The sequence below is a fragment of the Camelus dromedarius genome, chromosome 14 (genome assembly GCF_036321535.1).
Source record: "Camelus dromedarius isolate mCamDro1 chromosome 14, mCamDro1.pat, whole genome shotgun sequence".
Classification (NCBI taxonomy): Eukaryota; Metazoa; Chordata; class Mammalia; order Artiodactyla; family Camelidae; genus Camelus; species Camelus dromedarius.
In genome coordinates, this window is record NC_087449.1 from 14,912,900 (window position 1) to 14,927,388 (window position 14,489).

The 14,489-nt window shown below is 36.9% G+C and overlaps 1 protein-coding gene across 1 annotated transcript in view; it reads left to right on the forward strand.

The window, feature by feature from the left end:
- The window catches only part of SLC44A5 (solute carrier family 44 member 5), a 158,643-nt gene that overhangs the window by 119,717 nt on the left and 24,437 nt on the right, over positions 1-14,489 (forward strand). The window contains exons 7-10 of the mRNA XM_064493447.1: positions 1,305-1,428; positions 2,993-3,076; positions 6,684-6,796; positions 13,187-13,318. Coding sequence (XP_064349517.1) covers positions 1,305-1,428; positions 2,993-3,076; positions 6,684-6,796; positions 13,187-13,318 — 453 coding nt within the window. The remainder of the gene's footprint in view (positions 1-1,304; positions 1,429-2,992; positions 3,077-6,683; positions 6,797-13,186; positions 13,319-14,489) is intronic.

The following is a 14,489-nucleotide window of genomic DNA, read 5'->3' on the forward strand; positions in this document are numbered from 1 at the left end:
AATAAGGCACAGACTTTTACAATCTAGTGAAGGAAACATTAAGGTAAACATTGAAATCAGCTTGTATCCTCTCTAAGAGGATATTAAGCATAGTACTTGATACAGCAGTGTGCAGGTAATAAAATTCACTCATTAAATACCTTATAAGGAAATAAGTAATATTAAAAGAAAGAAACAAGGGACAAAACCTCATGTACTTACCGTTGTAAGTTAAAAAAAATTTTTACAGAAGAAGGACTGGAAGGAAATTCATCAAAATGTTGATGTAATTTGCTGTGGGTGATAAAACTAGGTTTAGTTCTGTATCCTCTTTCATGAAATTTTCTCTACTTTTCAAATATGTAATGAGCATATTTAGTGATTGAAGCTAACCGATTAGATGAGTTACTGTCCAGAAAAAGCAGGGTTGGGGGACTCTGTAGGTGGGAACAGTCATACTGAAGGAGGGAAAGAAAGAACACACAGAAAGGCAGGAGGGAGGGCAGGAGAGAATCTGGGCATATAAACCAAGGGAAGAGAGTTTCAAATGGCAGGGCTTGTTTCCCATGTCAGAGACTCAGAAAGATTAGCTCATTCAACAGCAAATATTTATGGAGTTCCACCGTGGTCCACTTTCCAAATATCTAATGAGCTTATTTAGTATTTGAAGCTGACAGATTAGATGAGTTATTTCCCAGAAGGAACATGTAGAACAAGGGTGTGGGCCATTTTTGATAGCTTTAGAATTTCCATTTCCAGCACCTTTAAAAAAAAAAAAAAAAAACTTCCAAGTGAAAAAGCTGGAAGGGAGACAAATTATTAAGACTTTACAAATAAAAATTCAATTGTCTTAGTAGCTTATAGTTTAAGCTGTTCCTTCTTTCCCAAGGAATTGTTCACTAACCTCTGGTTTTCAAGGTTTCACTCAAGGGAGTATCTAAGAATTTTTTTTAATAACAAAATTAAATTCATCCAGTTGTTCAAGTAAATATAGTCTTTTATTAAAACGTGTTTACCATGAGAGGTACATTGTCAGCATTACTCTCACAAAACCTGTGTTTTGTGTCCTGCTCACGGGTACTTGACGCCTATACCTTGTATCAGGTAATCAACAGGTTTAAATGTTCTGATTGTGATCGTATTTGCTTCTGTATCAGCCTTAGCACCATCAGAGAATCCGATTATCTAATAATGGGCAATTATCTATACTGAGCAATGTATACATTGTCAATAAGAATTTGATTCTAAATAACAGAAAGCTTAAGAAAGGGAGGACATCATGAAGGAAGAAAAGTGATTACTATAATTTTAATTTGTTTTTACAGTTCTCCAGAGATGCTTCCCTGACTTCTCTACTCAAAATGGCACTTTAACTGTAGGAAATAAGACAGTATTTGAAGACGGAAGTGGAAGGACAAGAAATGCTGTTGAACTCAGGGCAGCTGCGAAGTATGTTTATCTACATTCCCAGCTTCCATTCTGGTACATCTCAGGATTACACCCAAACTAAAGTGTCCATTAGGTTAAAGGTTATAGAGGAAGAATGATGGATTATGTGAAACATCCATGTCTCACTGTGGACTGGAGAACTTGGTATGTGTTCCATTAGGAAAACCAAGTAAAAGAGAAACCAGAAGGAATTCGAAAGAACAATTCTGTTTTTCAAGAGGGTTAAATTTTTCATTATCAGCAGGTATAGAAATGAGATATTAGGAAACATACTGAAAGTCCTTAATATAATTTACTTTTTTTTAAACTGAAGTATAGTCAGTTTACAATGTTGTGTCAATTTCTGGTGTACAGCACACTAGTTCAGTCATACATATACAAACATAGATTCGTTTTCATATTATAATTTACTTTAATGAGCATAATTTAAACACCTGGGCTTTTTTAAAAGCACAATTTTTCTTTTAAAAAATGACTGAAATGATAAAAACTGCCAGATGTTTTAAAGGGAAGGGGGCCTTAAGAAAGATAAAACAACCATGACACCACTATTTCAGTACCGTGTCAAGTTTCTGTGTGCTAACCGCAGTGGAGTAAATTTTCTGTTTCCCTTGGCTGTCTGCATGGTGGCGTTCCCAAGTTATTGGGAAATATAATTCCCTGTGTTACCACAACACATGTGTGTGCACAAGCATGAACACGCAGAGTACCCTCCCATAGCTCTGTTGTTAAAAATGAAAAATGAAGATATTCTTAAAATTTATTGTTCTTTCTCGAAAAATTTTAGCAGTCCAAGTAGAATAGTGCAGATCCTGCATATTTAGAATATATTAGCAACATGGATGGATTTCACAAATACAAAGCTATGTGAAAGAAATCATAAAGTAATAGTACAAGTCCATTGATCAAAAATTTTTAAGTGAGCACACTACATTAAATTATCCTATGGTGCATATATAAGTGGTAAAACTAAAGAGAAAACTAGGAAATTGTAATCACAAAAGTCAGGATTATGGTTACTTTAGGGAAAGGGCGAGGTGTGTAATGGGAGCACCCAAGGGAAAGGAATGACAATGTGGTAGTTGCGTAAGCGTGTTCACTTTGATAATTCATCAGACTGGACACATAATTTGTGCACTGTTCTGAATGTGCCCCTCTGTGCCTTCCTGCTACAGCGCTGTCAGAGGATTAGGAAGGGGAATTAGCTATGATATTCATTCTTGGCTCTATGGATTTTGTAATTTAAAAGCTGATCTTATCATTTAAATTCATGTCTTACCGTGAGGTTCCTGCAACACTGAGGGCATGTTGCGTATGTTGGAAAAGAGTCTCTTTACTATTCTTGAAAGTCATGTTCCCTCCGTGTGTGGCTACAGCTACCTTTGTAGGTTTACCAAAGTGACATCTCATGTAGTGTTGTGACTAGGAAAAGGCACGACTAATAAATGGTTTCTAAAAATATGCTTAGAACAGCAGCTTGAAAATCTCTTTTATCATAGCAAGAACATTTCTGTTCAGTGGTAGTCAAAAAAATAATTGATTTTTTTTCCTTCTTTGAATTCAGTGGTGTCAATAGAGTCCTTGATGCGAGGGCAATTGGAATAAAAGTGTTTGAAGACTATGCGACAACTTGGTATTGGATTCTCATGTAAGTGAAAACATAGGTGTTTCTTCTCCGGCTGCATTCTGATTTGATCTTTGTAGAACTTTTTCTTCCAATTCCCTATTCATTTTCATGAATCAAAGGTTGACTCAGATCTCAGTTCCTGCCACTTTCTTTTTCAGACAGAGTGAAGATGAGGAAGAGATATTTGGAAATCTGCCCAGTGTTAGCAGAAAGTTACAAGAATATACATTTTAATTTTAGTCACTAAATTACACGTAAAAGTACTCTTATAAATAGATACCTCAAGTCACATGGGGCCTCATCTGTAGTAAGTTTGCTCTTCATCACATCTTAACAGTGGATGCAGTGTTATTTCTCTGGTTCTCATTTGTCCTTCCCTTGACCTCCAAACAATCATCTTATTATTATTTTTTTAAACATTTTTTTGTTGAGTTATAGTCATTTTACAATGTTGTGTCAAATTCCAGTGTAGAGCACAATTTTTCAGTTATGCATGAACATACATATATTCATTGTCACATTGTTTTTCGCTGTGAGCTACCACAAGATCTTGTATCCATTTCCCTGTGCTATACAGTATAATCTTGTTTATCTATTGGATCATCTTATTTTTTTAACACATCTTTTCCACATAATGTTTGTTATCATCATTGTCAAAGTCACTGTTCTTATGAGAAGCTGGAAAAGGTATCTGGAGGGAGGAGGAGATTTTAAATTTTCAGACATAAGATTTGCATTCCTGAAAGTTAAAGGAAAATGTAGTCGCTCTACGGGAGCAGGTACCTGTGTTTGATATGTCTAAGACTGTCATTACTGTCTGGCTCTTGTGTCACCTTCCTGTACCTTAAGCACCTCAAAAGCCTCTCTGGTTCCCTAGAGATCAAAGTATAAAGTAAAAACTTCCGATACTTACAAGGCCCTTTGCAACCTGGCCCAGCTGTTTCTCAGATTCCTCTCCATCCATGTTTCTCACTTAACCCTATATTCTGAACACATCAGATAGTATGCCCAGCCCCAGACTGTCGAACCCCCACGTTTTTGCACATTCTGTCCTCTTTCCTAGCATATCCTTCCTTGTGTCCTGGGCAACTCCATCTCGTTATTTAAAATTAGCTTTTGTGTCATTTATGATGTCTTTCTTGACTTCCCAAGATTTTTTTTAACATTTTTTACTGAGTTATAGTCATTTTACAATGTTGTGTCAAATTCCAGTGTAGAGCACAATTTTTCAGTCATTCATGGACATATACACACTCATTGTCACATTTTTTTCTCTGTGAGCTACCGTAAGATCTTGTGTATATTTCCCTGTGCTATACAGTATAACCTTGTTTATCTATTCTACAATTTTGAAATCCCTTCCCACCCTCCGCCCCCTTGGCAACCACAAGTTTGTATTCTATGTCTATGAGTCTATTTCTGTTTTGTATTTATGCTTTGCTTGTTTTTTGTTTTTGGTTTTTTGGTTTTTTTAGATTCCACATATGAGCGATCTCATATGGTATTTTTCTTTCTCTTTCTGGCTGACTTCACTTAGAATGACGTTCTCCAGGAGCATCCATGTTGCTGCAAATGGCGTTACGTTGTCAGTTTTTATGGCTGAGTAGTATTCCATTGTGTAAATATACCACATCTTCTTTATCCAGTTGACTTCCCAAGATTTAATAATAAATTACTTGCCATTTCGTGTTCCTCATACCCACTGTGTATGTGTGTGTGTGTGTGTGTGTGTGTGTGTGTGTGTGTGTACCCATACATAAACATATACCTGTCTTCTATATAGCACTTACCATCCTGTATTTTATTTACCTCTCTCTCTCCCTCTGATAAACTCTACCATGGTAACTATGTCTAATTCATCCTTATTTTCCCAACTCCTAGTATGGTTCTTGGACCATAGAGATGTATAGAAAATGTGGGTTCAAGGAATAGTTATAAAAACAAAAGGGGAACAAGACAAGATATATTTGACTATAAGGTGCTTAATAAAGTCCAAATTGCATTGTGTGTAAAATACTAGTGAGTAATTTTTAGAGCTGTAAAACTACACAGTTTTATGAGCTTTTGCTCATTTTGATGCTTTGTCTTAAACAATTACAGTAATTCTTCCCAGTGTGTATTTCAGGGTGCATCTCTTGTGGACTCTGCTTGACAGGAAACCAGTGCCCCTATTGTCAGACCCACATATCACTAGATAACTTTTATGTTTCTTCTTTAGTTTGGCTTGTCCACTCTTCCTTGAAAAGGGTGTAAATTATGACAGGCTCTCCTGCCCTCCCCACTCCCACCACACACATGGAAATACTCCTTGCCCAGGCACCACTCACACCACTAGAACCTAAACACCGCCCTTTTCCCCAACTCTTCTGCTCTCATCTATTTCATACACATAAAGCCAAAGACTGGCGTGCTGGGACTTAGTTTATTCAGTTAGAGTGTTTAATGTGGAAATTGAAAACACACAGAGTAGTAAACAGCTATCTTCCTTTGTTTTCCCTCTGAGCTTTTTGAATATTCCCCTTGGACTATACCGTAGAATAGCTCTTCAGCCCTATAGAGTGTTTCAGCATTAAAGTCTCTGTGGTTTTTGAAAGGGAATGACTTCTGAAGCTTAAAGCACAGGCTCTGCCAGACTGTGAGCTGAGATGGGGCTTTGACACGTGCTGTCATCGATCCAGTGACAGTCTTATTAATATTTTCTTTAAAATTTTTTTTTTCCTTTTAAAGATAGCACTTGAAGACAGTGAACTCAGTAAATGTGCCAGGCTCTGTCTGTTGCTGTTTCGAAACTTGCAGATAGCACCAGGGGTGTTGGTTCTTAATAAGAAGCATCGGCCAGATTTCCAATCTTAGTGATTTCTCTTTGATGAAATTACCTAGAAGAATCCAATTTGACTTTAACCTGGATACATGGTGGGAAAGGAAGTACCTCTGGTGGCTCAGTCAAACCCCAGGAAGAAATCAAAACAGAAGGAAAATAGTCATGCTGTTGATTGCTCGATCAAGTTCATATGGCCCAGGAGACACAGAAGCCTTATCATGGCTCCAAATAATGGCCCACAGACCACTGGGGACCTAAAATAAACATCTGACGATGTTAAACATCACAAACTGTTAGAAATAATTAGACCAGAATGATCATGGCTGCAAAATCATGGATTCGGGAGCTGCGTAGGGGTTACTTTGCTTGTCTCTCTGCCTTAAGCTTGTCCCTTACTGCTAGACAGTCACATTGCATCAGGTTTTCACCAGTCACCAGGCAGATGGAACAGCACAAATTCCTCGTGGGTATGTTTTCCTGTTTATCACTTGGTGGGTAGGTGGGAAGGAAAAAGAAATAGGACCACAGCAGACAGGAACTGTGTGTTTCCTGGAACAAGTGATTGACACAGGACTTCAGTTTACCTAGGCACACACAAATGACAGATGCATAGTGTCCCCGATGTTCCTGCTCTTCCACATGACAGCCTTCGCAGAACTATCCATACTTTATAACATAAATGTTTCCATAGCCAGATAAAGCAATCAAGGATTATTTTGAGGAGAAAAAAAGAGTTGTCTTTCTGTTTTCCTCGTGTTACGCTTAGCACGCTGGAGCCCTGTGTGAGTTGTGCATTTCTTCCCGCAGCGGCCTGACCATCGCCATGCTCCTCAGCTGGTTGTTCGTGATACTCCTGAGGTTCACAGCTGGATTCCTCTTCTGGGTCTTTACCCTCGGTGTGATTGGGATTATAGCTTATGGTAGGTATCGCCTCTCTTAAAATCACCAAATGTCAACAACGTAATCTTCTTTTCAGTTGCCATTGTCAGTTTTACTTGCCGTGAATCTTTCTTTCCTCCCCTCAAAAAAGGTGTTTATTTAATTTTGCATATATTGTCCCTATTACTTATTTCTTCTTTATCTTGGGGGAAAAAAAGTGCCATCAGCATGTTCTACTCTTTTTCCCTACCAGCCTTTGGTCTCATGCCTCATGGGTATTAGGGAAGAGGTGAGAAGAATCCTTTTTAGGTTAATGGAAAATATTTCAGACAATTTCTTTTATCTCTTTGACTTTTCTATCTGATCAAAGGCCAGGTCTGCAGAGTTACAGAAGTGTGATCAATTTTCCCTTTCGATTGAGCACTTTTAATCCAGGTACTGTCACGCATTTTAATCGTTGGCCAGTACACCTTAATGAGGCAACACCCTCTAGAGGCAAGTACTCTGAATTACACTCACTGGATGGAGAATAACTTTATTTCAAGGTTGAGATCTAATAACAACTCAGTTTTGCCAAATGCCGTACAGGTGAAATGCAAACACTGAAAAAGGAATTAAAGTCTCTCCTAAGGAACCGTATAGCACTTGTGGCAGCTTCTTTTCAGTCTTCTAATAAATGTTTGGGCCAATAGAGGAATGTTTGAGAGGTTTGTATTCAAAGGGATGATTTTCCCTACAACACTGTTTAGCGTGACGATGAGATTTTACACACACACAAACACACACACACACACACACACACACAGAATTCCTCTTTCTGTCACTCAGAGAAGGACTTTATCAGAATAAGAATGTAGCAGAATCCCCCAAATTTATAATTAGCTTAAGTTCTAATCGCAGCTCCATAATGTAACCGGGGGACTTCGGAAACGTTTCCCAATGATTGTAAGACTCAGTTTCCTTATCCATAAGATCAGCACAATAATGGTATCTCCATCTCACAAGACTGTGAGGGTTAAATGAGACAACGACTATAAAGCTCTTAGATCAGTCCCTGGAACACAGTTAACACTCAGTATGTACTGCGTTATTGTTGCTGTCCTGCTCGTTTTCCTCTCTGGGTTTCTAGACCATCATTCGGGTCTCTCCAGGTATCATTCCGTATCTACCCCTGCTGTGCAGCTGCCTGTGAAGAGGTGGGTCAGTCTGGTGGAGGAACCCAAGAACTGCTGTCGCCTAGTCTGAAACTCCCAAGAAAACTTTTTCTTCTTAAAGTTTTGGTTTTTTTTTTCCTCCTTGGAACTCAAAATATCCCCTGCCCTTTGCCATCTTAGAGTTTGGGCATGTGAGTCCATCATCTTTTATTGTCCTCAAGAAGGGAAGAGAGGTAAAGTCTGCTGTTGATTTCACTGGCTTGTCTTAATAAGGAGCAAGAAAAATCTGAGATTGGCTAGAGTGCGACTTTGACAATGGCTAAAGGGAGAAGGATGTTCAATATATAAAAAGTACAGTTAAAACAACTGATTTCAGCTCCTTATTGACTCCCTAGGTAGTGCTAACTCAGCAATTAATGCTGTGGCTAGTAAGCTTGATGCTATTTGTTGGGTGGGAAAATGTTCAACCTGATTGGGGAGTGTAAGTAACTCAGACTATATGTAACTTACCTCTGCTACTGTTCAGACAATGGACTTTCTACAGATCATGGGAGACAACCATTTCCTGCTGACAGCAGCCTATTTACTAGAGCAAAGAACAATGTGCATATGTCATACTGAGCTGAGAAAAGTCCAAGCTGTTTGTGGCCAAATGCTCATAAACAGCAGTGGAACAATTCTTACTGACCAGAACAAGTTAAGAGTTACACAAGAGAGGCCGTATAACACCATGGTTACAAACATGTATTTAGAGTTTGAAAAAGGCACAATCCTAGATTCATCACATATTAATTGTGTGATTCTCTGCAAGTACACAATGTCTTTAATTCACAGTTTCCTTACCTATACAATAGGAATCCGTGAGTGTTAAATAATGTATATAAAGAATCTAGAAAGCTGCCTAGCACATAGTAATTGTTCAATAAATGATATCTATTATTTTGTTATTATGCAGGAATATTATTGAGGGAAGAGCACTTGAAGCCCAGGGAATGTACCTTTAGAAACAAACAAACAAAATACTAGGACAGGAGTGAGAAAGCAATAGAAAAATAAATTGGAAAACACTGCTGACACTTTCATATCCACCAGTGTGAAGCAACTAAATAATCTGAAGGGCCCTCTTGCTATGAAATAATGGCATAAAATCATATTGTATTGTTTTGATGAGCTTACAGGAAATAAAGGGAATCTCTTCAAAAGGGAAAAAAAATTGAAAGCTAAAAAATGTGGAACTGAGCTGGAAGCACATGTGAAATTATGGGTGACCACACCAGGACTACAATCAGGAGACTTAGAGCCAGCAGAAGAGTAGAAGATCAGACCTGAACTCCTGGAGTAGATCTGGGATCCTGGAAAATGTATAAAGTGACTCCAGTTTGGTAGTACTCTTTGGATGCCAACAGAAAAAAATATAAATCCCCTCTAGATGAAAGCACCTTCAATTTAGATCACCAGGTTTCCACAGATTAAGATAAACAAAGTATGAGTTGCAGTCAAAGGTTACCAAACACGCAAGGGAATGACCTTTTGCAAGAAACAAACAAAAAACTATAAACCTCGGATTGAGGTCTCCAAGAAATTCAAGTATGGATAAATAGATACAGAACATGAAATAATCATGTCTAAAATGTTTCAGAATTAAAGACAGAATTTAAAAAATAAAAAAATCATCAAAAATATCCAGGCATACATGAAGATGAACCAAAGAGAACAAAACAAAGCAATGAAGTGTTAGAATAAAAATTAAATTGATCGATTATATAGTAAAATAGATAATTAAAGGAGTGAAAGATGAATCTCTGAAGCAATTACTCAAAATACAGCAGAATGTGACAAGAGGACAAAACATGATTGTTTGGTTAAAGGAGATAGTAGACTGAGAAGGGTCTAACATCTATCAGCATATTTGAAAGGTATTAGCTGAGAATTTTCTAGAACTGATGAAAGATATAAATCCATAGAGACAGGAAACTCTATTATACGAAGGAAAGTGAGGGAAGTGACATCCATATCTAGTTCTACATTCTTTTATTTGTTAATTCAACAAATATCAATTGAGCTGCTGCTGTGTACAGGCACTATTTAGGCTCTTGAGAAAGAACAATAAACAAAAAGGCAAAAGTTCTTACTCTCCTGATACTTACAAGCCTAAGCAAATTATCTATTAGAAGGTGATGTTTGCCACGGGAAGAAGAAAAATCAGAACAGGTAAAGGAGGATTGAGAGTATCATGGTAGGGCAAGGAGTACAAATTGCAGCATTAGTAGAGTAACCCTTTTTGAGAAGAGATCTAAGAAAACACTTAAAGGAGGCCATGGAGTTAGCCATTGGAGATAAAGGAACAGTTCCAGACAGTGAGTATAGCTAGAACAAAGTCCTGAAGGTAGGAGCATGTTGAAGAAATGGCTAGAATGCTTGTGTGGATGACTTTAATGAGTAAAGGGAAGGCTAGTAGACGAGGTCATAGAATTTATGGAGGGCCAAAGACAGATTACTGTAAATCTTTCACCCTTAGTGAAATGGGAAGGCAAGGTAGCATTTTGAGCAGAGAAGGGGGGTGTGAAATGTTGGTGGCTTTAGTCTCTGTGTTGGGCGAGAGAACAAAGCAGTGAGATCAGTGAATAGGCTCTTGCAGTAATCCACGTGCCAGATAAGGGGAGCTCAGACCAAGGTGGTAGCGATAAGGATAGGCATATAGATTTTCAATGTAGAACCAACTGAATTTCCTGATGGATTGAGTGCAGCTCATGAGAGAGTGTGAAGAGTCAAGAATGACTTCAAAGGGTTTAATCTAAGCAACTGGGGAGTTGGAGTTGACATCAGCTGAGACAGGGGAGGTTTGAGTGGAGCAAGCTTGATTTAGAAAGAGAATTGATCAGAAGTTTAATTTTGAATATGTTGAGTTTGAGATGTTTATTAGGTGTTAAAGTAGAGATGTCAAGTAGGCAGTTGGAAAGAGTTAGCCTAAGAAATGTGTTTAGGGGTCAGGAGCACTAGAGCCATGAGCCTGGCTGGGATCACCATGAAAGTGTAGATAGAGATGTGGACAAGGACTAAGTTCAGGGGCGCTCCAACATTAAGAGATCAGGGAGAAGAGAAGGGACCAGCAAAGACATCTGAGGAGACACAGGTTTCTTTTGAAAACTAAAAACAGGTGATACAATAGAAGCCAAGGAAAAAAAAGGAGGGAGTGATAAATCATGTTGAATGGTGCTGATAGGTCAAGAGATATGAGAATTGAGAATAAGCTTTGCATTTAGAAATATGGTGAGAACATTGGTAATCTGATGAGGGCAGTTTGGGTAGAATAATGAAGGGAAAAAGCCTGGTCAGAATGGATTGAGAGGATGGGAGGAGAAGAATTGTAGACAGAAAATATAGATATCTATTTTGGAGAGTCTTATTGCAGTGGGGAACAAGAAATTGGGCAGTGGATTGGGAAAAGAGTGTCAAAAGTAGGATTTCTTTTGTTTTATTCTTTAAGAGGAAAGAAAGAACAACATGCTTTGTATATTGTTTGTAATGATCCACTAAAGGGCAAGAAATTAATGACATAAAAGAAAGAAATTGTTTTGAAACTTCAGAATACCAAAGACAAAAAGATTTTTTCAAACAATGGGAGAGAAAAGACAGATCACATAAAAAGGAACAATTAGACTGAAGCAGACTTTTTGACAGCAACAAAAGAAGTAGAGTAATACTTTCAAACAGCTAAGAAAAAATAACCATCAACCAACAGCTGTACAACCAGCAAAGCTATCTTTCAAGAATGAGAGTAATCTAAAGATAGTTTAAGATAAGTAAAAACTAGAGTTTACAAATAGACATATACTAAAGGAACACCTACTTCAAGAAAGAAAATGATCCACAAAAGGGTATGAGATGTGTGAAAGAATGGTGAGCAAAGAAAATGAATTGGTAAATGTGCCCATAAAGCTTAACAAACATTGTATAAAATAATAATATCCAATTTTTTGAGGTCTAACCCTACACAAATAAATACAGAGGAATAATCAGAGTTGGGTGATTATTGAGTAATCTATGGTTTCTCAAATAGAAGAAAAATTTTATTTTGTGTAATTGGAGCAAAATTAAGGTTATAAAATCTTAAGATAGGTGATACATTCATATGTGTTTATTTTGCTATATCTTTAAAACCATCTGCATTACGTATAAGTTTGTGTGTATCAAATATTCCATAAAGCATTTTAAAAGGAACGTTAAAAAATTCCCAGGGAAAGCAGTGCCTAAAATAAAGAGATTTATCATACAGCTCTTTGAGAAACAACTGTCCTTTCTAACCTAGTCTTGTGTCTCTCCATAGACCTCACCGTCTGACCTTGTATCTAGAAAAAAATCGTTAATTTACTGTTAGAGGTTTTAAAAGCCATTTTCCTCATCATTGCTAGAACATTTCCAATGGACCTAGTCCAGACCCATTGGTCATTAAAATAAATAGACCTTTTAACTCTATTTTTTACTCCCACTTTATGTAGACCATGTGAAAAGTCATATACAGTCTGAAATACAGAGTCTTGGGGAAAATACAGTAAGTCCATGTTTGCCTTGCCTGGACACAATTTTGGTAAGAATAAGCTTTGAGATAGTCCCATCAAGACATGACTTCACCATCAAAACATTTCAATGATTTTTTAAAATTTGCTTTTTAAATACATTATGTGTTAAAATTTCAAAAGACAAAAAGATGATACAGTGAATTTTTTTCCTTTTCATTCTATTCCTTAATCACCAAGTTTCCCTCCCTGGAAGCAAAAAATATTGTATTTCTGTGTATCCTCCCAGAGATACTTTATGAGTGTATAAGAAAATATATATATATTGTTCTTCTTAAATGAATTATGGCATATTTTGTATCATTCTGTACTTGGCTTTTTTCACTTAACAAAACATCTAGTGACCATTCACTATCACTAGACTTTCCTTTTTTATGTGGAAACATAGTGTCCTACTGTACAAATATGCCTTGATTTATTTAACCAGTCGCTACTGATGGACATTAAAGTTATTTCTAGTCAAAAGGACATTTAAAGCCAGCTGTTTCCACAATCATCCAATTACTGAAAATATTTATATTGAATACAATAGTAATTTAGACTATTAGATGCACATTAAATATTTAATGTGTAAATATGACTCTTGCCTTTGTAAACATGACCATGTTGATCAAGTTCATGTAGATACGTGTTATAAGTGCATAGCTTATACATCAGAAAATAAGATTTTACATTAGTCTACTTTTCTCTCCTTTTCAAGGAATATGGCACTGTTACCAGGAATACAGTGATCTTCAGGGACAGCCGAATGCTCACTTAACTCTATACAACATCGGGATTCAGACTGATATAAGCATGTACTTCCAACTGAGACAAACATGGTTCGCATTTAGTGAGTGGATTTTAAAAACTTGGTTTTTTTAAATTGTAGTAACAAGAAAGCATCTTTTTGTCTAAAGGAAAACTTAGGTGGGTATAACTTATTAAATACACTTGGCTAATGTTATCAAAATAAGTATGTCTATAATACTACAAGGTATAATAAGCGGAAAAATTACTGAAGGGAATTTATTATATAATCTAGGAAAATATTACTTTACAATGATCTCAAGCTATTTGCCCTCAACTTAAAATGAGTTGGATATGGATGTTTATAGCCATTAATCTGATATCTAAGAAAGGTATTTTAAAGAGGGAAAAATGCTTGATATTTCAAACTTGTTTTTAAAAAAATAAAAAGGAAAAAGAGAAATAAACAACAGGTTTCCCATAACAAGTTTTTTTAAACTCCTTATAATAGAATTGGAATAATAAGTAACTGAAAAGAAATTTAATTTTGAACTGTTTGTTCAGATTATTAATTAGTTAAGGGTAGTAGTAACAAAATTTTTAAAGCTAGGTGATTTCTGAGATGGCTTGAATCCTATATGCCTAGAATGGTTTTAGTATCATATTCCTTGTACTGCACAGAGATTCATGCTCTTTGACCAAGATTTTAAAGATAATCTCTAATTACACTGTGCTTTAAAAAATTGTCTTCATGAATCAGTGAATTTAGAGAGAGCCAGGCAAGTCATGTTTGAGGAAGCCTGGTAAGGAGCCCAGAGGACTGTTTGGCTTCAAGTAAAAAGAAACAAACAAACAAGCTGGAGACAAGGCCAAGGGTATTTATTTTCAGAACACAGAAGTATCTCACCAAACTCAAAAGAGCAGAAAAGCAGCTGGACCTTCAAGTGTACCTGGACCCAGGAAACAAGAAGCCAGAAAGGACCCTAGGTTTCCTCTCCTTGCTCTTTCTTTACACACATACACTTCATTCTTTCCCTGCAGGCTCAGTCATTTCACCTCAAGATGGTTTTGACAGAGTTTATTAAACTTGTAACATTCTTTGTTCAAGAGGTTTGTAAACATCAATTCAAAGCTGAACTAATTTCCCTGAATTCTGATTCTGAGACCTGATTACACGACTTGGGTTGGGTTTACACCCTGACTCCATCAGTGGCAGCCAGACCTTGTGCCGTGATTCTCTTACTCAAAGAAGTGAAATGGAGCTGCCCGAAGCA